Source organism: Ochotona curzoniae, unplaced genomic scaffold (assembly GCF_017591425.1).
Source record: "Ochotona curzoniae isolate NIBS_2020 unplaced genomic scaffold, NIBS_Ocur_1.0 contig_2754, whole genome shotgun sequence".
In the NCBI taxonomy this organism is placed as follows: domain Eukaryota; kingdom Metazoa; phylum Chordata; class Mammalia; order Lagomorpha; family Ochotonidae; genus Ochotona; species Ochotona curzoniae.
Genome location: NW_024465582.1, coordinates 4,235,373 through 4,259,392, shown reverse-complemented (window position 1 = coordinate 4,259,392; position 24,020 = coordinate 4,235,373). Strand labels below are relative to the sequence as shown.

At 55.0% G+C, this 24,020-nt stretch overlaps 1 protein-coding gene across 2 annotated transcripts in view; it reads right to left on the bottom strand.

Annotated features, from left to right (window-relative positions):
* The window catches only part of ANKRD33B (ankyrin repeat domain 33B), a 55,923-nt gene extending 36,550 nt beyond the window's left edge, over positions 1–19,373 (bottom strand). Inside the window, exon 1 of one of the 2 annotated variants that reach the window (XM_040977645.1) lies at positions 19,020–19,373. In XM_040977645.1, the coding sequence (XP_040833579.1) occupies positions 19,020–19,373 (354 nt within the window). The remainder of the gene's footprint in view (positions 1–19,019) is intronic. The other variant, XM_040977646.1, reaches the window with a different exon arrangement.
* Positions 19,374–24,020: the final 4,647 nt, after the last annotated feature.

The following is a 24,020-nucleotide window of genomic DNA, read 5'->3' as shown; positions in this document are numbered from 1 at the left end:
TCTAACTCTGCCTTTCAAATAAAATTAAATCTTTTTTTTAAAGTATAAAACAACAAACCCAACAAGTAGTAAAAACTGCAAACAGAATTTCAGAAACAAACGATGACTCAGAAAGGAAATATAGACTGCAGGCTGGGCAAAGGCTACCTGCAGCACATGGCCAGCACCTTCCACTCCAAGAACACTAGTCCTCCCAGAGGAGCAAGATAGGAAGATTACTCACTCTCTTTTTTTTTTTTAAAGATTTATTCTTATTATGTTTTTATTGGAAAGGTGGATATACAGAGAGAAGAGACAGAGAGGAAGATCTTCCGTCCGATGATTCACTGCAAAATATTCCCATTTATTAAATGTCTAAGGTTATAGCTAGAAGACATTTATGTCTAGAAGATAAAATGGCAACAATTTTCTTATCTTTGCTCTCTGAATATTTTGCAGCAAGAATCAGTAACTTGTGTCAAAGTCATTTGAACAAGGTTCAGTGTGGTGAGCCCAGTGGAGGAAGGAGAACTTGACAGTCTGCCTGGAAAGCAAAGTGCCTTTGCAAGGCTCCTGTGAAGGGATTTCACGGCAGCATTCAGAGCCACGGGAGATAAGGCACCCCGGCTTCCAACAGGAAAACCTCAGAAGCAACTGAATGTCCAAAAATTAACAATAGACAAAACAGGTTTTTCAAAATCCAGGTATGGAGGTATTTCTAGCACAGAAACAAACTCAGCATTGCTCACAAGTAAAAAACGGAACAGGATCCAACTTCACAGGTGGATGTGAAGACAGATCGTCAAAGAACAGACACCGCACGGCACCAGCAACGAGGCAGCTCGACTTCCTCCTTGTGCTCTGCTTCCCCCCCATTCTCCACAGCAAACACCTAACAAACAGCATCATTGTCGGAGCAAAGGAGCAGGGATCACTGAATGGGTGTGCCCTTTTCCAGGGAGAAGAAAGTGGTTCCGCTCAGAGCTTCACAGCCAGGAGCATTCTCCCACAAGGGAATATTTCACATACCCCAGCTACTGCCCCTTGACCTTCAGCAAGCCCAAGCAGCTCCCATGTCTTAGCCACGCACATGCTGCTATTCACTGGAAAGCTTTCAAGTATAAGACTCATGTTCCGGAACATGTAAATCACCTGAACAGGGCCCACACTGCCCTGCTAGGAAAGGCCAGGAAACAAATGAATATTATCCCGGGACATGCAAATGCATCGGCAGAGGCTCACACGGGCATTAGAAAAGATAGCAAGAAACCAACAGCAACTTCCCAGGTGATGCATGCAGAGGCCACACAGAAAGGGCTGTGCAGTGGTAAGGATTCAAGCCTGGACCTGCTTTGTCCAATGTTGTCTCATGAATTACATGGCAACAGAATAAAGCAGGATACACACACAGGGTACAGGAGCCCCAGGCTCAGCAGATGCAAACAACATCCCACGAGGCAAACAACCTTGGCTGCAGCCCCAGCCCGTTGTCTGTCTGCTCCACACACAGGGCTGCGTGACTTCCTTCTGCCACACAGCAGGTCACCCCCCAGAAAGAAGCACTATGTCCTCACTCAGTTTGATGCCTATCTCTTGTTTTGCATTTTGGCTTCCTGCAAATGCAGACCCTGGGGAGCAGCAACCCAAGTACTTGGGTCCCTGTTACCCAGGTGGAAGGCCTGGGTTCCACCCCTGGCTCCTGGCCTCAGGCTTACCTAGGCCTGACTGCCAACAGCTGTCTCTGTCCTCTGCCTTTCAAAGAAAACTCTTATTTTTAAAATTGAGACCCACAGCAGCCAGATTCATCCTTCCTTAGGGACAGCTACTATCTGTTGGGTTCATGAGGACAGAGTCCCACAGTGACACCAAAGGGGCTCATGATGACATGTGTGCCCTATAGTCGTCCTACACAAGAAACACCCTGGCCCCTGCCCAGCTTCCCTGTCAGTTAAATCCTCACTGTGTGCAGGTGCTTGCCTCCACTTGTCCCCAGTGCCACGCTGTGTGGCTCTGGACAAACAGTGGGTGTCCAGCAATGGCACACAGGAATGCACCATGGAGCCTCCTGCCTCTGCAGGCTGAGCTTCATGGATTACGCTTCGGGACGCACACCTGCCTTCGCAGAACCCAGCAGGGAAGACACAGGCCAACATGAAGGTCAGAGAACAGCAACTTCTACAGGAAGAGGCGGGAGTGTTGGTGGTGCCGGGAACTCTGACCACAGGTGCTTCTCCTTTTAGCTGAGGCAGCACGCTGGAACAGCTGGGAGATGCAACTGTCCTACTAATCCGTGTCAATTCTTCGAGGAGGACCCTCGTGACACCATCACAAAAGTAAACAAGCGCATGCCAAAACAGCACCTGACAGACACACCCCGGGGGAGGACAGGGCAGGAGAGGCGCCAGAAGCGGCCAACACGGCACACCATTCCACCGTCTCAGGACAGGAATGCCTTCCACGTCAAAGGATACCCACATGCGTAACTCAAATCATCCTGCCCTCCTGGTTGCCTGAGTCAGAGATTTTCAGCGAGATCAGGTGAGCCGTGCCCTGGGGGACGTATGACAGGTGAGGAGTTCAGCCTTATCGCAGCTCAGAAGGGTGTCGCTTCTAAGGAAAAGCCCTACAACACCAGCAGTCACCACACCCAATGTCTTGCTTTATTTTTACATATTACCAAAGTCAATGCCACATAACTGGAAACAGAACACATCATCCCATCTTCACGTGAAAGTGGGCAAAAGAGCCAACCTTGTGCCACAAACCCTGCTGGAAGAAGAGGGCATGAATGGAGCAGGGGTTGGGGAAGCTGGGCAAGCTTTGGGAGAAAACCTTGGGCAATCCTTACAAAGCAGAGTGAGAGAGGCTCTCGGGAACAAGCTGCAAACCAACAAGGCTGGGCCAGAGAAAAGCGAAAGCCGGGGAGAAGTTCGTGGACGGGGACATCTGAGAGCGGCTTCACAGGGAAGATGGGGGTACAGTACGTGTTACACAAAGCATGGCTGGGCCCAGAAGCTGCTCAGCTTCGGTGACGCCCTGAGAAGCACAGGTAGCACTATGGGGACAGGCCTGCAGGAGGATTTTCGAAGACAACACTTGCCATAATAAAAGCCCCACGTGCAAAGCCAAAGCCAGAAGGGGCAGCAGGATGCATGTGTGTGAGCAGACTCCAGGAAGGAGTGACGGCATGTAAATGCGACCCCTTCCATCCACCCCAATAATGAAAAGTGGCAGAGATTGGTTAGACTCCAGGGTGACAAACACATGCAGTTTCAGTGCAAGGGGAAGATGCAGACCTGGTTCAAAAATCACTCAATTTCAAAGTGGTGGTGTAAGAGCACACAGCATCCCTTGTAAGTGCAGTCGGCAGACTGCTCGGTGGATGCCCAGGAGGCTAGCCCTGGAGGCAACGCGGCAGGGAAAGCAGAAGCCAGGAGCTGCAGCAGTACCCCTGCCTCTGAACTGTGTGACTTGGGTGAGCAGTTCCTGGCGGACATGGTGACAGCTGCAGAGACACCGTCAGCAAGGGACTCCGCTAAGGGAGGGTGCATCACCCAGGACTCTCACGACACAGCCAATGGGAGATGGGGCCACAGAGAGATTTATTTTAAGGAACTGGCTCATGCGATTACAGGGATCAGCAGGGCAGAACAACAGGCTTACAAATGAGGGCAGGGGCTGCAGCTGCAGGGAGTAGGAGACATCTCTCCTGCTCACAAAACCTCCATTGCTGGATAAGGTCCACCCACATTAGTAAAGGCGAGCTCTGCAACTCACAGCCAGTGGCAGATGTCAGCCCCAGCCAGCCCCACTGATGCAGAAAGCCCCAAGGTAGGAAGATTTCAATCCAAGGCAACCACAGACACCAGATGGTCCAGAGGAGGCCAGGAAGGGGCAGCACATGGGAAAGAAAAGAAGACCAAGGAGATACTGGGGTATGAGGAGGAGGCTGTGCAGGCCAGGTTCCCAGCCGTGGGCACTGCCAAAAGCTCCTGGGCACAGTGAGACTGGTGGTCACACCCCTGCACTCTGAGCTGGCTGCTCCCATAGAAGGGCGCCTAGCTAAGTGTGTCATTTCCAAATTTGTGTCTAGACCTGGCTGCTCCACTTTAATCCATTTCCCTGCTTATGCACCTGGAAAAGCAGCAGAGGACGGCCCATGTGCTCTGACCCTAGTATCCATGTGGGAGACACAAAAGAAGTCTCTTGCTTCTGACCAGCTACAGACACTGCAGCCATCTGGGAAATGAAACAGCAGATGAAAGATCTCTGTCTCTTCTGCTATTTCTGTAACTCGGCCTTTTGAATAAAAAAGTCTTTAAGAGAGAGGCTTTGTGGGAATGGGGGTCCTGAGCCCAGAAAAACAGATGTACCCCAAGTCTAAGGCTGAAGGCAGGATAAGGGCATGGAAGCCACCTGCCCACAGCCCCTGGACCCTGAAAGCAGGGCACTTAGTGGACTGCTAGAGGAAGCAGCTGGGTGGCAAGGGCTGGGTGGCAGGGGGCGGGTTGATCTAAGAATGGGGGGGGATCTGAACAGGTCTGTGGCAGGGAGGGTGAGGGGGTGGACATCACAGGAGGAGGCCGAGAGAGAGTCAGAGAGAGGCAGACGACCCTCCCTGCAGCTTCTGTGACACGGACACGCACCAGGCACTTCCCAGGATCAGGGAAGCCTGCTCTCAGCACGCCTGGAGTAGGAGTGAGAAGAGAGCAGGTGGTCAGAAGAGATCCATCTCAACCCCCTCCACAGCAAAAAGAGCCGGAACACCCGGGGGTGGGAGACAAAACATGCTGGCCCGAGTAGCCACCACAGGGTGAGGGACTCCATAGGCCGGTGGGGAGCTGCCAGGTGGGGCCACAGCTACACCTCAGGAGCGCCCTGAGGCCATGGGCAGCCAGCTGGATGGGGTGACAGGAGTGCCCTGAGGCCATGGGCAGCCAGCTGCAGGACCACCCAGACAGAGAGGGAAGATGACACACTCAGCCCCACACTCAGGGCTCCCTGGTGCAAGAGGGGCAGGGCTGCCCACTCATGAAGCTATCGATTCAGCAGCATTGTGGACAGCTGGAGGTCCTTGGATCCACTTCCCCCATCCTCCCTGCTAGAGAAGGAGCCCACAGGTAGATGGCTCAGCTCCCAAATCTGTGCTCTCCGCCACTTCAGACTCCACTGTAACCCCAGGTTGTTTAACCTGAACTTCTGACCAACCAGTTACAAACCAGAGTTCCCATCCCCCACCAACCTCAGGTCTAGTTAACCTGCGTGTGTAGCTCACAGAACTCAGGGAAACAATGGGTCGATTTTACAGGATAGGGAAAAGGGCCCAGATGGAGAGATGGATGGGGCAAGGCACAGGGAAGGGCACAGAGCTTCCCCACCCAGCAAAGACCTCCATGTGCTCAGCCATCCCGAGGCTCCCTGAATGGTGTCCTTCAGGTTTCTATGGTGACCTCACCATGCTGGCAGGAGGCTGTGGACTGGGCAGTGACTCCCAGCAACTCCTCTGCCTGGAACAAGGCAGGAACCCTCTGGGGTGCAACAGGATCTTACAACCTCAATCTGACCCTCTTTAGAGCTCTCTCATGGGAGCTTCCCCAGCAGGCCCCTAGGGGAGGAGTAAGGCAGCCATCCTGGAGGGAAGCAGAGAACCTCCCCGCATACAGGTACGTAACACCACATCACCACACAGCACAAGGGAAAACGGACGCCCATACCACACACGAGGGTTTACAGGAATGGGAGGCAGGATGCACGCAGGTAGAACTGACAGGTGCCACAGTGCTGGGCAACATGGCAAGCACTTCCTGTGGTGGGGTAAATGTTATCATCCCTTACTGACATCAGAAGATGCTGACATAAAGACACATGGTTTTATACCTTCTGCACAAATCCTCCAACTTAGGGAAACTGGTACGTGAGGTAGGCCCAAGGTTACCTGGGCTTGGGGGTGGCCCAAAGACACCTGCTGGAGGATAAGGGACGTCTCCTTAAATGAGGATAGCATCAGCTTGTGGCGTTGGCTGCACACCTGCAACCCACCAAAACTGAGAGACCACACACATGTGCAAACACACCAAACCCCACGAGGCTGCACAAGTGGAAACCCAGCAAACCCATGAAGCTGGCTAGACACACGTGATGGCAAACTCAAAAAGCTAGCTTGTGCGTGTGCGTTTAAGATTCCCTTTGTCTTCACTTTCCCTTTCAAATGACTTCCTATTTTGCACTTTGGGGATTTCCTACCTCTTAGAACTTTAATTAGTTTTGTAAATATTGTCCTATTTAAAGCAATCTGTGACTGCTTGATTTTAATCCATTTAAATCTACCCATTTACACATTTAAAAAAAAAAATTAGGATTCCACATCTTTAGGCCCAGAAATCATCCACATGATGACCCATCTAATTTTTACAATAGAGACCTTAAGATTTTTTTAATGAAAGTCACTTTTTGAAAGTTTCGTGTGTATGATTCCATTTCTATACTTTTTTTAAAAAAAATAACACACTTCAAAAGAGTAAAAATAGTAGCAATAAATATCTATGGGGTTGGAGCAATGGCGCAACTGACTAATCCTCCACCTGCAAGCACCAGAATTCTATATCGGTGCCAGCTCACATCCTGGTTACTCTACTTCCTTCCCATCCAGCTCCCTGCTTGTGGCCTGAGAAAGTCTTTGGGATACTGGCCTGCATAGGAGGCCTGAAAGAAGCTCCTGGCTCCTCGCTTCAGCTCAGCTCGGGCCGTTGCAGCCACCCTCTAGAGCTATCCCTGGCGACGAGCAGGGAGCTGGATGAGAAACAGAGCAGCCAGGACACAAACCAGCGTGCACATGAGCTCCCTGCACTTGCAAGGAGAGGACTAGCTCATTGAGCCGTCACATCAGGCCACAGGAGGATCTTCGTCTCTTTCTCTCTGGAAATCTGCCTTTCCAATAAAAATAAAAGAACCTTAAAAAAAAAAAAAGAAAAAGAAAGCAGTATCTATATTATTCCTTCAGCATTCAATCTTATGCTCCAATAGCAAACATCCAGATATCCTTTGCTTTGGAAAAGTCATGACTCAAGAGAAAACAGTGAGGGTTCATGTGCCAAAGCCAGTCTACTTGCAAGCTGCAGCCAGAATCCGACACACACATTAGAGGCACAGGTGCTTTCATTATGTTAATAGGAATTAAAATTAGAAAATTTAAAAATTAGTTAAAAAGGATCTTAAGTATTTTGGGACCCAATAAAATGAGTCCTGAAGTCACTGGCTCTGTGAAAGAGACAGGTTCTGTTTTTGCTTCATCTTTAATTAACTCAACACACTCGTGCCTCTCCATAAACAAGCCCAAGGCATACAGATTTGTTTACACACAACAAATTCAAAACTGAATGTTTCTATTCAAAGTAAACACACAGGCACCCATATCCCACATCGGAGGAACAGAGGTCCAAGTGCTGGCTCCGCCTCCTGACCCCAGCTTCCCTCCGGTGCAGACCCTAGGGGTGGCAGTCGCCAGCCCAGGCACTTGGAGCTGTATACAGTGCTTCCTAAGCGAAGGTAAAGGACCAGCCAACCACAAGCCACCACAAGGGAGGCCTGGACTGAATCTCTGCCTCCCGACCTGAGCCTGGCTTGGCCTGGCATTGCCTGGCTACTCAGGCATTCAGGGGCTGAAGCAGCAGGTGGGAGCTCCATCTGTCTGGCTGTATAATCAATCAATCAATAACTGAGTATAGCTTCCCTTGTGTGGCTTAGGTAACTTGAGCAACAGAGATGTATTTTTTTCTGCTATTCACACACAGCAGTGGAGGCTGGATCACCAACTCCAGTACCCCCCAACACAGGCCCTCCATTTCCCAAAAGCCCCCACGAAGGTGTCTATGTACCCCACAGACTCCAGCCCTAGGTGGGAACGGCTGTCCTGTGTCACAAAGGCAGCCAGTGTAAGGGGCAAATGTCCTCAGGCCTAGAGCCGGGTAACATCCCCTAACCCATGCAATTCCTCCCAAATGGGACCCAGCCACTACTACAACCCGTAGGAAGCTGGACTTTCCTTAGGTGCTCTCGTGGGTACAGCTGCCACACCAGGGCAGCTCCACGGGCCGGCTGACCAAGATATGTGTATTTGTAGGCCAAAGGGGTTTCCCAGAGTGTGGGATTTTCAGTGTGAACCCAGGGAAAAACCTGGGCAAACCCAGGGACAGCTGGTCACACAACGATGCCAACACTCGTGTGCAGAAAGCAGCCTTCCCTTGCCCTCTACGTGTCAGAGGGTGAGTGCTCGAGTGTGACTGAGCTCCCGGGAGTCCATGTGGCAGGGACTGAACAAGTTCTCTGGAAGGACGGCCTTAGAGGGGGCAGGGGTGGCCCTTGGGACTGGAGGCCCCAGGGGTGGGGGACCGCACGGCCCCACTGCAAGGACAGCCTCCATGGCTTTGTTAAGAAGATGGAGAGCCGGGAACTGGTGGCATTGCTCTGCCCACCTTAGGATGAGGCAGCACAGTTGGCCCTCTCCTGAGACCAGCCACGAGCTCTGGGACTTCCCAGCCATCAGGACGAGGGGTACTGGGAAAACCTCCACTCCCCATCAACTTCCCCAGCTTGAGTATTTCACGACAGCGCCACCAACAGCTCCACAGCGACTGGGCATGGACTTCACACGTGATCTCGCAGATTACCTGAAGCAGGACATCCACCGGGGCTCCATCAGCAGCTATGAGCTTGGCGACAGATGCCTGCCTCCCCCGCCGCCAGGGGTGGGTCCCGACAGGTAACAGTCAACGGGGAGACACCTCCAGTTATAAAAGGACCCCAGGATGCCACAAGCGAGTTCCAAGCCTCTCTCCGCCAAGGCCCACAGAATTCATTTCCTAGAAACTTACCCATTAACTGAGGCAAAACAGGACCCAACCCCAGTGCCAATAAAACTGACAGGGAGCTTGTCACTGTCGCTATTCTTAGCCGATGACTATTGTCCCTGAAGCGCTCTCAAATATAACAGCAGGTTTAGGGGGAAACAATACAGCCTAGCCCTCCCAGGAGCTGAGGGCAGGGCTCTTTGCAATGCCTGGGCATGTGGTAAGGGGCAAGACAGAGGACAGGGAAGGCCACCTCAGCCCCTGGCTGAAAGCACAAGGACAGACACGGAGCTTTCCAGGCCCAGGACGGCCAGGGCCCCAGCCCCAGGGCTCTTTGGAAGACTTGTGCCCCAGGAGAACACTGAAGGCGGAGAAGGAACTTGCGAAGCCCCAAGCGGCCCTAGTTGGCCTCCCTAACTGGCTCTCCTCCCTCAGCTACCATGAGACTGGACCCTACGATGCTCCTCCAAGCCCCAGGCCACTTCCATTCCACTTCCTGGGTCAGGGTCTCATCACCCACCTGTAACCACAGGTGCCCCAAGATGCAGCCCAGCCCTTCAGCACTCCCCCCTCATCCTCTCCACTGTGGCACCTGCTGTCACTGTGAAGCGCCACCCTAACTACTCCTTTCTGCCCATGCAGCGCTGCTGCCTTTTCCCACGCTACACCTGAGCCAGCAGTGCCAGGAAGCCAGCCTGAGGTCCATGCACCCAGAGACGCCAGCTCCAATCTGCTGGGGGCAAGCGCCTTCCTGTGACTAATGCACCCTGCCCAGAACCCCCAGGGGGTGGTGTGACCCCACAATAAGCTTCCTGGTCCTTCCTAGAGGAGCTACAGAGGAAACAGACTCAAAGGAGCAAGGTGCTTGTCCAGGATCAACGGACCAGGCAAGGCGATGCACACGGTTAAACAGCAAGTCCCACATCTGCTTTAAGTCCTGGAGCACCTCCCACTGCCAGGCCCACGTAACCCACTCCGACAGCTCCAGAAGGCAGACTCCAAGTCAGCAGCTCTAGTGGGGGGCACAAGACCCCGCACCAGAAATGCCTCTTTCCCCATTTGAGCAAAGATTCCATCACCCCAGCACGTTCTGCTCACCTGACCCTGCTCTCAGTTCCAAAGTTAAACCTAGGCCTGCTCCTGCTTAGGCTATGGGTCAAGCTTCCTTCTTTTTTTTTTTTTTTTTTTTTAAGATTTACTTTATTTTTATTGGACAGTCAGATTTACAGAAAGGAGGAGAGACAGAGAGGAAGAGCTTTCACCTGTTGATTCACTCCTCTAAGCAGCCACAACAGCTGAAGCTGCACCAATCCGGAGCCAGGAGCCCAGAGTCTCTTCCAGGTCTCCTACAGGGTTGCAGGGTCCCAAGGCTTTGGGCTATCCTCCACTGCTTTCCCAAGTCACAAGCAGGGAGCTGGGAAGTGGGGCTGCCAGGATTAGAACCGGTGCCCATATGGAATCCTGGCTCATGCAAGGCAAGGACTTTAGCCACTAGGCCACCGCGCAGGGCCCCAGACCTTCATTTCGGAAGACTTACACACCACATAAAGTTGCACCTTTGGTACTTTCTGCCCTAGCTGGCATCTTGCACAACTGGGGTAGCAACAGTAAAACCTGACACAGCTATAATCCAGAACTCATTAATACTGCATGGCAATGTGTCAGCTGTAAACCTGAGCTGAGCTATATGCAATTTCTTCTTCTTTTTTGAGATCTATTTATTTTGAAACTCATCGTTACAAAAAAAAGAGAGAGATACACAGCTCTCCCATCTGCTCCTTCACTCCCCAGATGGCCACAACAGCCAAGATCATGCTGGACCAGGCAAAGGCAAAAGCCAGGAGCTTCATCTGGTTTCCCCCGTGGACAGAGCGGTCCACACACTTGGGCCAGCGTCTGCTGCTTTCCCAAGTCATCAGTAGGAAGCTGGATTGGAAGTAGAGCAACTGAGACATGAATCGGCACCCTGATGGGCTGCTGGCTGCAAGCAGCTCCTTTATCTGATGCACTGCAATGTTGTCCGTTTCGTGCAATTTTAACACACGTGCCTGTTGCCCGTGCAGGCTCACTATACACAGGCAAGCCATCACTCACCAAGCACCCGACAAACGGCTTTTTCAGCCTTCTTGAACAAAACATATTTCCTTGGTTCACACATTTCAACTGTTTTTCTATATTTCTTTTAAATGAATTGTTCTGGCTCACTTCAGAGGCATAACTCCTGGTTATGATTTACAATTATTAAACCACTAGCTTAAAGAACCATTCTTAAAGAAATTTTATTTTTAAAAAAAAAGAGAGAAAGTATTTATCAAACAGACTATGTTCTCTAAATTCAGCCAAAACACGCTTTTCCAACAAAAGCTTTAACACACATTTTTAAATTTTTTAAATACAGTTCTAAATAGCTCCAGGGTAACAGAAGGAAAGAATGGAAGGCAGGGAGGAGACAGGGAAAGAGAAAAGAAATTACAATGTGATTTGCAACAGGAGAAATCTCCATTTGAGGAAAAAGGCCACATCGATACTTGGCAGGGAGGAATTCTAGGGCGACTCAGTCTGAAGGAAGAGAGAAGGGAAGCAGTGAGAGTGACAGACCCACAGCAAAATCTCAGTCACTGCAAACAGCCATTTTTGACACTATTTGTCAGAAAGGAGAGAAACAGCTTAAAATCAGAAACAATAAAAACGGAACAGAGTGGAAAGTTAAAAGCGGACTCTGCAAAAACTTGACATTGTAAAATACAAAATTCAGAACAAGTGGGCTATTTTCTAGAAAAACAGGAGTGAACGTGACAACCGAAAACAAAATTGTCAGGGTCCCACAGAGCACAAAAACCCTTCGCCTGTGCAGGTGGAGGCCTGATGGGCAGGGCCTGGACTGGTGGCCAGCGATTGGCCGGTTCACCAGCTGGGCTGCCAGAGACTGTCATCCGCACAGGTGGGAGCCCCAGCCACAGGGCTTAGAGGGTGTCAGACTGCCAGCCAGGTCAAAGTGCAGCTCCCCAGCCTGCCTCGTATGGACACCTCCTCCCTGCTCTTCCTTCCCAAGGACCAGATCCACTTCACCACCCACCACCCTCCGCCACTCCCACTGCTGTGGGCACAGCCAGGAGGCAAACGGGGATTTTCTGGGCCCTCTGGGAGGCCCCAGGCGCAGCCTGGAGTCAGGGCTACAACGCAGTTCTCATGCTGCATCCAGTCCTCTGTATACATACAGATACGCAGACAAGCAGACCCACCCACAGACATGCAAGAACTGACATGGATGCACACACACACACACACACACACACACACACACACACACACACAATGCGACAGCAGGCCATGGGAGTCAGGTGCTTGCTCAGTGACACTAACCATGAGTTTTGGCCATTATTTCCTCTACTTAGGTGTCCAGCCAAGATCTTCCATAGTAGAAATAACCAAAAATAAATCAATCAAGGGGGCCAATTCACCCCTTGCTCAGCTAATTCTGCCAAGCATCCTGTCTTTGCAACTTGTTCTTCATGCTAACTCAACCACTAATGCACTAGGCCTTGCCTTTGTGAAAGAATGAGTAGGGCCTGGCCAAAAGACAGGCTTCTGGTCCTTCACCACCAAGTGGAAAATGGGACCAGGCGGAAGCATCCTCTGGGGATCATCTGGTCTCCAGGACAGACAGCCCTGTCCCAAAGGCCACTCTCACATCCAGTCCACTCACTCTGGTTGTATCCCAGCATCCATCATGAGGCCCACTCAGGGTTGCCGGGTCCCAGGTGGTGGGGCTGCAGGTGCACCGAGCTCCAAACTCAGACAGTCTTGGATTTGCCTCCTGGCTCAGTCCCAGGAGCACCTGAGTCTCCTAGGTGAGCCACAACAGCCACACCCACACCCAAGGGCTCTTGGGGATAAATGAGACACCAGGGGCCAGAGCTCTCCAAGGTCACAGTGCCTCAGAAACCAACCCCTGGGGGTCAAGTTGGAAGGCAGGCTCTGATGGGCAGGTATGATGGGGCCCGGAACTCTGTATTGCTTAAGAGGCTAGGCAAGTGACACCTTGCCCCTGGTCTGAGCACCCCACTCTGATCTGCAAGGCTTAGCATTGTGAATCCTCCACGTGGCTGCACAGAATTTACCCTGGGAGCTTAAGCCACATATGGCTTCACTGCTCCCCCAGTCCAACCCTCATTTCCCACTTAAGTGGTCTGACTGGACACTAGGATTTTTTTTGAAGATTATTTATTTTTATTGGAAAGGCAGATACACAAGAGGAGGAGAGACAGAGAAGATCTTCCATCCGCTGATTTCTACTCACTCCCCAAGTAGCTGTAACGGCCAAATCTGAGCCGATCTAAAACCAGGAGCCAGGAGCTTCTTCCAGGTCTCCCAAGCGGGTGCAGGGTCTCAAGGCTTTGGCCATCCTCTTCTGCTTTCCTATGCTACAAACAGGGAGCTGGATGGGAAGCAGGGCCCCCAGGATATGAACCCGCACCCATATGAAATCCCAGCACATGCAAGGCAAGGACTTTAACCACTAGACTGCCACGCCAGGCCCAACACTAGGATTTTTAAGGAACATCCCTGATGCTGCCAATGGGCAGCCAAAGCTGAGCACCACAGTCTCTGAAGCCTACCTGGCACTGGGCACTGCCTCCCTCCCTCAGCTCGGGCTTTGCTGCCCTACCTTTACCACACGGAACTCCCTGAATGGAGGGAGTGGTGCTAGCCCCACAAGCTCCAGGTTCCCAAGCCTTACAGGGCCTTTTATCAGGTCTGCAGATAACACCCTGGCCTCTGGCTCCCCTCCACAAAGCCCAGTCCCTGGGCAGGAAGCAACCATCGCCTGACTAACCCCCTGGGCAGGACCAACCTCAGCAGCCAGTCAAAGGAAGGCAACACCACAGACCCCCAGGCAGTGCCTCTCAGGCCTGAGTACTGCTGGTGAACCCGCACTCCTCCAGCAGCCTGGGAATTAAGCAACACACACACACACACAGAACCGCACACGGCAGGCCACAGCCAGGAGAACGGCTCAGGGAGCATTCCTTACACAGCCTCATCCCTCCGCCTGACACACTGCACAAACAGCCCCAGCCCACCAAGGCAAATGGGGTTTCCACTTCCCCCAACCTAGAGTCCGGGCCTGGCCTGGAGATCGTGTCAGCAGAAGCACACTGAACCTGGATGTGCACCAGGTCCTGCTCACTCTCTTGGAACCCTGCCCTTGCTGCAGCCAGCCGGCGTGGGCCAGCCTGCCTCAGGCTGTGTGCACGTGGAGCAGAGCTGAGTCACCGGCAGAGGCTGCCCGGTCCTGCCAGCAGAGCACTGCAAACAATCCCCAGCCTTCTTCCACCCCTGTCACTCAAGTGAGCTGAGATAGGATTCTTGAAGAACATTCCAGGGACCAATGTTGTGGCATAGCATGTCAAGCCAATGCCTGTGATGCCAGCATCCCATGTGGGTGTCAGTTTGTATCTTGGCTCCTCTACTCTGATCCATGACCATAGCTGATACACCTGGGCACGGGGACAGCATTGCGGTTCAGTGGGATCATCTCACAGGAGTGCTAGTTTAAACCCTGGCTGTTCCACTTCAAATCCAGCTCCCTGATAATGTGCCTAGGCCTGAGTGCTTGAGACACTGCCACCCAAGGGTGTTCTGGATGCAGTTCCAGGTTCCTGGTTTCAGTATGGACCTGCCACAGCGATTGCAGCCACCTGCAAATAGAAGATTTGCCTCTCCTTCTAACTCTGCCTTAAATAAGTTGATCCATGTTTGATGAAAAGAAAAGAAGAGAAAAGAAAAGAAAAGAAAAGAAAAGAAAAGAAGAGAAAAGAAAAGAAAAGAAAAGAAAAGAAAAGAAAAGAAAAGAAAAGAAAAGAAAAGAAAAGAAAAGAAAAGAAAAGAAAAGAAAAAAGCGCCTGGGCCGGGACTGCAGATGGCCTGGGGGTCCTGCCTGGTCACAGAGGAAACGGCAGAAGTTGGCCAGCCCGCCAGCCCCGAGCCTAGCCGCACTCTGGCCTCCTTCTGTCCCCACCCCTTGTACTCCCAGCTCTGTCTTCTCCCCATGCTCCATTTCACTGCCTTTCTATAGCACACAACAAGAGCCCCAACTTATTTCCAAAGTGCAAAGCCAACTTCTCGCAGTGCCTACAGACCCTCAGTAAGTGTAGAATGGCATGGAGCCAGAATCCACTTCCTATAGTAACTGGCAAGGCCCTGGGTATTTGCTTTCTACACTAATTAGCCCGTCTCTATGCACAGCCAGGCAACAGAGACCAAGGCTGGTAAAGGCAGAAGGTTCGACATGCATTCCAACAATGTGATTTTCCTTGTAGGGAAAGCTGATTCCAAAGTTTATAAATCCTTCAGTAGCATTCAGAAAGACAAGCAAAAATAGATTTCTAAAGGATATTTCACCATGAAGCCCTGAGCATAGCCACTAGTCTATGAAATTTACACTGAAACCCCTGAAAACCCCAGCAAGACACACCGCAGGTAGGTGTGCAGCAGGAGCTGGGCAGGGTGGCAGTGGGAGCCTGGGCAGGGTGGCAGTGGGAGCCCGGGCAGGGTGGCAGTGGGAGCTGGGTAGGGTGGCAGTGGGAGCTGGGTAGGGTGGCAGTGGGAACTGGGTAGGGTGGCAGCAGGAGCCTGGGCAGGGTGGCAGTGGGAGCTGGGTAGGGTGGCAGCGGTAGCCCAGGCAGGGTGGCAGCAGGAGCCGAGGCAGGGTGGCAGTGGGAGTCCGGGCAGGGTGGCAGTGGGAACCCAGGCAGGGTGGCAGCAGGAGCCGAGGCAGGGTGGCAGTGGGAGCCCGGGCAGGGTGGCAGTGGGAACCTGGGCAGGGTGGCAGCGGTAGCCTGGGCAGGGTGGCAGCGGGAGCTGGGTAGGGTGGCAGCAGGAGCCGAGGCAGGGTGGCAGTGGGAGCCCGGGCAGGGTGGCAGTGGGAACCTGGGCAGGGTGCAGCAGGAGCCGAGGCAGGGTGGCAGTGGGAGCTGGGTAGGGTGGCAGCGGTAGCCCAGGCAGGGTGGCAGCAGGAGCCGAGGCAGGGTGGCAGTGGGAGCCTGGGCAGAGTGGCAGCAGTAGCCCGGGCAGGGTGGCAGCAGTAGCCCAGGCAGGCTGGCAGCAATAGCCCGGGCAGGGTGGTAGGGCTGGACAGTCTCTGCTGCAGGCATGCAGACCTGCAGGAGCACAAGCCCCTGGAGAGAGAAGTACAGCCTGTTCCATGCCCAGTACCCGGGGCTGGTTCTAGCTCGAGAGCTTCGACTCCAACTGCTCACCCACAGCCATCAGAACAGCTACTTGCTGTGTTTTCTCTGCCATGGCAGGAAAGGTGAAGCCATGGTGGGACTGAAAGACCAAGAATGACAGCAGTTTCCACTGTACCCCCTCCAGAGGGGGCAAAATCTCATGCCTACAGCAGAAACCAAGGGCACACCAACTATGTCATGGCAGAATTATCTGATAAATATTTACATGCTGCAAATGAAACCACACGATCCTTGCAAGGCCATGAAGACTGGCATCTGAGAAGGAAAACACAGGCTGAGCTTGATCCCATATCCACCAGTCTCAGGATAAACATACTCTCCTACCCCAGGCACATGGGATGCAGTCCCCCAAGAGCACTGAGCATCCCCTCCTTACCGGGCAGACAGAACAACCCACCCAGCAACCCGCCCCATGTCAAAAGCCTGTGGACACTTCTCTGCCAGGAAGCTGGCTGTGGGTGGGCCCTGTGAGATGCCTGCGCATTCTGTCATTAATGACCCATCACTAACCATGGGCATTCCAGGTCCTAAGGGCCTTGAAACTTGCCATCCATGCTCTCCCCCGAGGTACTTGCTCTTTCTGCAGGCCATCCTGTACCCCATCTTAGCCCTCAGTATCCAGTTACTGGGCTGCCCCTCTTCAGCTGCGGCTGCTGCTGGCTGAGACACCGGGCCCTTAGAACTGGAACCTGTGTGACCACCTGGCAGGCACACAGAGCCTCAAGGCTGGGTGGCAGCAAGCAGAAACCAGTTTACTACCCAATTTCCTACTTATTACCTGGCTACCCTGGGCTAGCCACTCCTCACCTGGCCCAGGTGTGCCTCTCTGGCCTTGGTTCCCACAGTCCCTCCTCTCCATGCCACACCTTGACCACACCACACTGTACCTGCCAGCAGCCCCTCAGCTCCCCCCTGTCCCCCCGCTGCCTGCCTAGAGCCTCACTTTGTCACCAGCCTTGGCCACATTCCCCTCCTTAAGTGCCCCCTTCATGGGTTTGTATGGTTGGCATCCAAGACCACATCTTTCAAGTCTTTGCTCACAGCCAGTCTGTGTGGGAGCACTGGCTGTTTTATCACAAAGGGTAAAGATTGCTAGGAGGAACCAGCAGAGGCACGCTGCCCAGCAGGTGTGCAGCAAACACTGAAGGTCAGGCACTGCGTTCCACCGTGCACGGGCCCTGGCCATGCTTCATTCTCTCGGCAGGGGCACTCAGCAGCACGCAGGAGCCACGAGGGAGGCAGGCCACTGCCTTGTCCCCTTTAAGCACAGAACTGGGCTCTGCTTCTTCTGATCCCAAGATAAAAGAGGCTGGGGTCTCAGGCTCAACCCCCTGTCGTCATTGGACAAGCAGTGAAACAAAGGGAGACTAACGGGGCAAAAGGAAAGCTCCGCCCAGCGGGACAGCACCAAGCCAGGCCTGCACAGCTTTCTCTTCCAAACAATGGGGTGGTAGGTGAGAAAATAACCAACAAGATGGTGGCCAAAGAGCCCAGCATGGTGTGCGTGGAACCATTCCATGCTCCCAGCCTCAGGAGGGACCCACCAGCTCTCACTGGCCCCATTCTCCAGGGGCAGAAACTGAGGCAGACACTGTGAGTCTAGCAGCAGCTTCCCACCCTGGCTGACCTATACTTTCATTTTCTGTCCCTACAAAAACTTACCCCGGCTGAGTAAGCCCAGGGTGCTTCCAAGCAGGGTCTCCACTGCAGACGGCTGCCTGGCCAGGGAAGGATCCAGACCCACCGCAGCTGGGCTTCAGGGGGATTCCCCGCACTTGCTTCGGGGCGCAGAGGTTCCCATAGAAACCACAGAGCCTGGAAACTCTAAGTGAAACCGAAAGCAGAGCTGCAGGAGCAGCTCCTGGAGCCCCGGGAGAGGTGCCGGGGAGCCAGCCGCTCGCACCCCGCCCCGCCCCGCCCCCACGGCACCCACTTCGGGTTCCTAGACTGATGCTTCACAGCCAGCGCTGTTTGAACTTGGAGGACTCATCCTCCACCAAGTTCAAACACCTCCCGCAGTTCGTCACACTAGTCAGCCTCCTAGGTGGTCAAAACCCGGCCCGGGCCATGTTCACTCGAGGACAAGCCACTGTCTTTTGCCCCCAAGATAAAGTATGGTCAGCAGGGTCCCAGCCAGGTCAAAGCGCATGACTTGTGCTGGCCGTGAGCTTCTTATCACAAACCCTTCATCCCTGACGAGCGCTGGGCAAAGCGTGCACCTGCTACGGGACCACGGAGGCAATGCAAATCAGGGGAGACGTCTGTCACCCGCTCGCCAGGCAGGGGACTGGCCAGCCGGTCACCACCGTTCTGCACTCCCCTCCCCCGCCACGTGTTTGGTAGTTTGCGCTCCTCGAGCCCGGCCTGAGTCTTCCCAAACCAACTTTTTCCTTCCCTTTTCAAAGGTTTCTGCTTGTTTTCTCCGAGTCCCCATCGGGAGAGCCCCGCGGCTTCCCTCGTCCCTCCTGCTAGCCCAGGCCCGGCTCGCGGCGGTGACGGCGCAAACGAGCCCGAGACCGCGCAGGCTTGGCGGCCGAGCGGGCGGAAGGGGCCGGGACGTCCGAGTCGGCGCACAGCCGGTAGGCGTACTCGTGCGCTGGGGACAGGGCAGCGTCAGGGGGCCCAGGGGCACCGGGGAGGAGGAAAGGCCAGCCGCCTGCCAGGGACCCGGGGAGAGAGGCCAGGTTGGAGAGAACCAACACGAGCGGCTTCTAGAGCGCCTCCATCGCACAGGACCGGCGGTTGTCAACGAGAAGGGGATGCGCGTGGGACGGCGAAGGGAGGTGCGCCCGGCACCCCAGCCGGGGACGGGCACGCCAGCCAGGGCTTTCAGCGAGGCAAAGGCACTCCGGACGGCGACAGCGCAACCCTGGAGGTAGTGACAGGAGGACGGCATGGCAGCCAAGGGGTCCCAAGCCCTGCGGGAAGGACGCCCACTTACCCGGCCGTTGCGGTCCGTCTCTTGCACCTCCTCGACGCGCGGCCCTCGCCGCACCAGCGCCCGAAGCAGCCCCACGTCGTTGGCGCAAGCGGCGCGCAGGATGGTGGCCGCCTCCGGGACTCCCTCCGGGACGCTCTCCACGCTCTCGGCGCCGCAGCGCTCCTCGCCCCCAGGAGGATAGAAGGAGTCGTCCGAAGCGATGCTGCGGGTGTCGGGCAGACTCGAGAAGTCCTCGTACTCCTCGTAGTCACCGAGGTCCTCGTCGACCTCCGTGCCCCGAGGTGGGCTCAGCGGCTGCGGGGACACGCAGCGCGCCCCGCCGCCCTCCGGCCCGGGCCCGGCCAGCAGCACCATGCCGGCGGCCGGGACGCGGGCCGGGGGCCGGGGTGACGGGGGCGCGGGGCGCGCCCCGAGGTCGCCGCAGCTCGCCGCCGGCGGCCCCGGGGAAGCCGCGGTCCGCACGCCTCAGCCAGGCGGCTGCGCTCTGAGAGAAGTCCCGGGCGGCCGGAGAAAAGCCCCTGGGCGGGGAGGAGCCGCGGGGGCTTTCCGGGCGTGCGTGCGCCGGCGGGCGGGGCGGGGCGGCGCGGGGAGCCGGGGCCGGGGGGCCGGGCGCGCGGCTCCGGCAGGGGCGCCTGCGGCCGGCACGGCGCGCGCGGGGGAAGAGGCGCGGTCGCCAGGGACGCCGAGGGCCGCGAGGCGCGCGGCGCCGGGAGGGTACGGTCCTCGCTCCGCCCGCCGGGGCTGCGGGCGCGGCGCTGAGGCAGGGCAGGTCCCGGGACCCGCAGGGCGCGTGTCCGCCCTCCCCGCGAGCCCACCGCACGCGGGCTCCAGCTGCTTCAAGACCGGGGAGTCCCCGGGGCGCACGGTGTCCCCCAGCCCGGACCCTGCTCTCTGAACCGAGGACTCGAGGCCGCCACAGAAGAAACCCCGCGCGGTGGGACGGGGCTAACTGGGGGACCTATGCCAGCTGTGGCTTGCAGTTCGGTCCGGAAAGCGACCCTGTGAGCGGGCGGGCGCAGGGGTGTCCGTTCGAGTAGGAACGGCGCTCAGACCGGCGCGGGGCAGGGACGAAGCACCCCCGGGGGGTCGGAGCGGCCCCTGGCGGGCCCCAGCCTGCACCTGCGCGAGGGGAGGGGAAGACAAGAATTTGCCACGGGGCCGCCTGACTGGGAGAAGGCTGCGCAGTGGGCCACTCCAGGAGGAGCAAGCACTACGCGCAGCTGACGGGCTGGAGGCGCTCCCCAGCGTCAGTGAGTGACGCTGCCTCCGGGAACAAGCCAGGTGGGTCTGTGCAGAGACCGCGGCCTCTGTCTCACCCTGCCGGCTTGCTTTCCTCCCGCCAGCGGGCTCCCCAGGTGCCAAGCCGTGGTGGAAGGCCCTTGGGCACCAAACGGGACAGCCAGCCACTGTGGACCAGGCTGAGCTGGTGGAGCCAACTGGACGCAAGAAGAGTGGGTAGTGCGGGCTGCAACCAGATTTGAATTTGGGGATCTCTTGAGCCTCTGGGATCACGCAGCCACAGAGCGGGAGCCAACGTCTTGTGGTCACCTGGTCTCTACTGTGGCCAGCAGGAGCCGACATGCCCTCCAGGCTGGCCCTTGCACCAGGCAGCCGCTGGAGGCAAGGCTAGGAGACCTCGAAACTACGGTTTCTAGTGATGATGTGTGTACACCTGCGTTCCAACGTCCCCCTCCCCAGCTAACAGTGAACTTGAGCTCTTTCTGAAGGCCAGACTATCCAGGCCTCATGGTTTACTTTGACCTTTTCTTCAACTGGCCTGGGCGGCAGAAGTTCCTACTGGGAATTCCCCTCTTGAAGGGGTGCCCCCTTGAGGGTTTCCAGTGGCCTGTTGGGTGCAGCTGGTGGGGGGGGAAGGGGAGGAGTCGAAGTGCCCCCAGACAAGGGTAGTTGGGTCCAGAATAGTCAGAAGGCAGCAGGTGTGACTGCGGACTGGGTGAGGGGGCTGGGGATCGGACGGAGCACTTTGCACCCCGCTTGGGTGTGCTTGCTCCCCCTGTCACCAAGGAGGGAACAGGAGGCTGCATCTTCAGGGTTTCCCACTTCCCCCTTCCCTTTCTTAGAAGCGTGAATGTTGACAAAACTCCCGTGGCTTTCCCTTTAAAGCCAGAGCAAGCTGCTAGAAGCCAATCTTCAGACCCAGCTGGTTATTTTCTTGTTGGGAAATAATCCCCCTTTTCACCGCCTAGACAAAAGATTCTCAATGCTTCCAGAAGATGGCTGAAGCCCCACCTCAGCAAAGGTGTTTTTAGTAAGGTCAGCGTTTACATGTTATGTGTCCAGCACTCCACAGGTAGGACAAGGAGCTTTCTCAAAACTGCCAGCTCACTTAGGGTAACTTTGGAGTCAGCTTTTGAGACAGTCTGTCCCACCCAAGACCATTTACTTTCGTTGCATTATTGAAGTTTGCAATGTAGGACAGACCTGTCGGTTTTCTGAAGTAGTTCGTCTTTGGACCATGAAGACACTTTAGCACTAGCTCGGGTTACTGTCACAGTCCTTTAAGTTAAAGCAGTGTTCTCATATTTAAAGACAGAGAACAGAATGTGCCTGTTAGGAGGAGGGAAGCCAGCTGTGACACAGTCCCCCAGTCCTGCCTCCAGGAGGGTGGTATTGGCTTGGTGCACTGTATAGAACGGAGCTTCACCAGAGTTGCCCATGACCTTGGGGTTCTGCAGCCATTCCTCTCTGGCTCTCTGTCCTGTCCATTTCTTCTCTATGACAAGTGGGAAACACTAAGAGAATTTGCTGTGGAGTTCCTGTAGGTTCTAAGGGGCCAGGTCACCCCGAGGCTTAACAATTCAAAACAAGCTCTCCCCAGGTGTATGTCTAGATCCCCAGTCAAGGAGATTAGTTAGCAGCTGACAGTGGTTTGGCCTCCCCAGTGGAACCCCTGGAGCCCTCGAAGAACTCGCTTGTTTGCTGGAAGCTTACAGCCCTGAGTGCCCTCTCCTTTTCCTGCCTCTCAAGGCAGTGGAGACGGGGTGTAAGGGAGAAAGCCGCATGTACCGCGGGGCCAAAAGACCTTGGCTCCACACCCCCTCCTGATTTCTCTGCTCAGTCAGCCCAGGAGACTGGGAGGGTCACTTTGGGCCTGTACCTCCCTTGCAGGTGAGCCCATCAGGCCTGCTGAGGTCTTGGCCACACCTTCAGGTGGGCGGCACCAGCACCGCCCACCCATTTCCTAATTAATTAGGAGACCACCAATGGGGAACATCTTACCTTAGGCTCCCGCCCAACAAGGAGGGGTCAAGGAAGGCTTAAAATCCCAAGAGCCTTCCTCAAACCTTTGGTGTCTCCCTCCCTTCCTTTGAGAGGCCCCCCACCTCCCGTCCTTCTCTCAGAGGTGCTTCCCTTCCTTCTCCCTTCCCTGCTCACCTGGTCCCTCTGCAAATAAACTTTTCTTTCTGCAACAGATTCCCGGCTTTTTATTTCTATACTAAGCTGAGGAAAGAACCCACCGGGCATTTCTGGTAACAGCAGGCACTTCCAGAAGTAGCCATCATCTTCACATAGTTCTGCCCCCAAGCCTCTCTACTGGAAGGCCTTTGGGCAGGCCGGATTGGGGCCTTCTCCTGGATTCCGACCCTTGGCCAGTTCAGGCCCTGACCGCCAGAGGCCTTGGGGTGAGCTCCCACTCTGAGACTGGCTTCTGGTTTCTTGTTTACTTACCCAGGCCCCGACTCTCCTCCCCTTCGCTCACAGACACTCCTAATAGGATGTATTCATTTGGCATTGATTTTTCACTTAAATTCTTACTCTAGGTTCCCACTCCAAGGGCTGATCCTACTTGCACAGTGTCACAATGCCAGGAATACTTTGCTCGTAGCCAGCCAAGCCAAGTTTGGGTCTAGCCATTCTCTGCTTCCTGCTGGGCATGAGACCCTTCCTCCACACCCACCCCACCAGTGCCATCCACTGGCCTCCCCAGAGGACACAGAAGTGGGGCTCCCTGATCTTGAACTTGAACCTCCCTAGCTGAACTACATAAATCTCTCCTCTATGTTGTCAGGCTGCCTTGGCTAGTTCATGACAGTCTCAAAAACCTGGCTGAAACAGGCATTTCTACAGAGAGGATGAGACCCAAGATGGGAGTGCTGAGGGCTGAGCACATGCAGATGGCTCAACTCCAAAGCCTCAATGCTGATGAGTGAATGGCCACAGCTGATGGACCAGGAGAGGCTCATCCACTTACAGTGTCGGGAGGTGGGACTTTCGGAAAGTGGTGGGATTGGATTAGGTTGCCAGGATGCAGTCCCAGAGCTGAAATCATGGTGACTTCCCAACGGGACAGGAGAAGCAGGCGGGGGGCGGGGAGGGGCTGACCCCTTTGCTCCTGGGCTCACTGTCGAGTCCAGCCTCCCTCCACCATTGCCACCCTCACCAGACGCCAGACCTGTGGAGCTGCTCCATCAGTGAGTCTCTCAGCTGCCAGCTAAAGCAAGCCTTCTCCCTGCGGGTTGCTCCCCTTGGATATTCTAGTTACTCTCACCCAGAGCTAGTGGTAGCTTCTCAGCAGAACTGGAAGAACATACCCAAGTCCTCCCAGCTCTGGCTGGTGCCTTCATGCTGTGTGTGCATTGGGGTGCAGGGAAGGGGCATTGTCAAGGTTCTTGTTACAGAGGTCTGCTGAGCTCTCCATCCCTTCACTCTCCTTAGAGCAAAAGCTGGCCTGAGCCTCTCTGGGGCGCCTTCTCCTTGCTCCCCCAGTCTGTCCCCACTTCCTCTTAGAGGCCAAGGTGGTTGGTCCACATTGTTCTTGTCCAGATGTCCAAGGGAACAGAACCACATCCCGGCTGTCAGTTTGGTTCAGACCATCTACCCTTTGGAGTAGCTTCTGAACTATCTCAGCCTGTTTGTAAAGAGAAACTTTGCCTCTGAACTCTCAATCCGCCTCAAACTGAACTGGCTTTCCTTTCCCTTAGCCAGCATTTCTGGGAAGCCTCGCTGGGATTGCTTTGTCAACAGGCCCTCTGCAGGCTT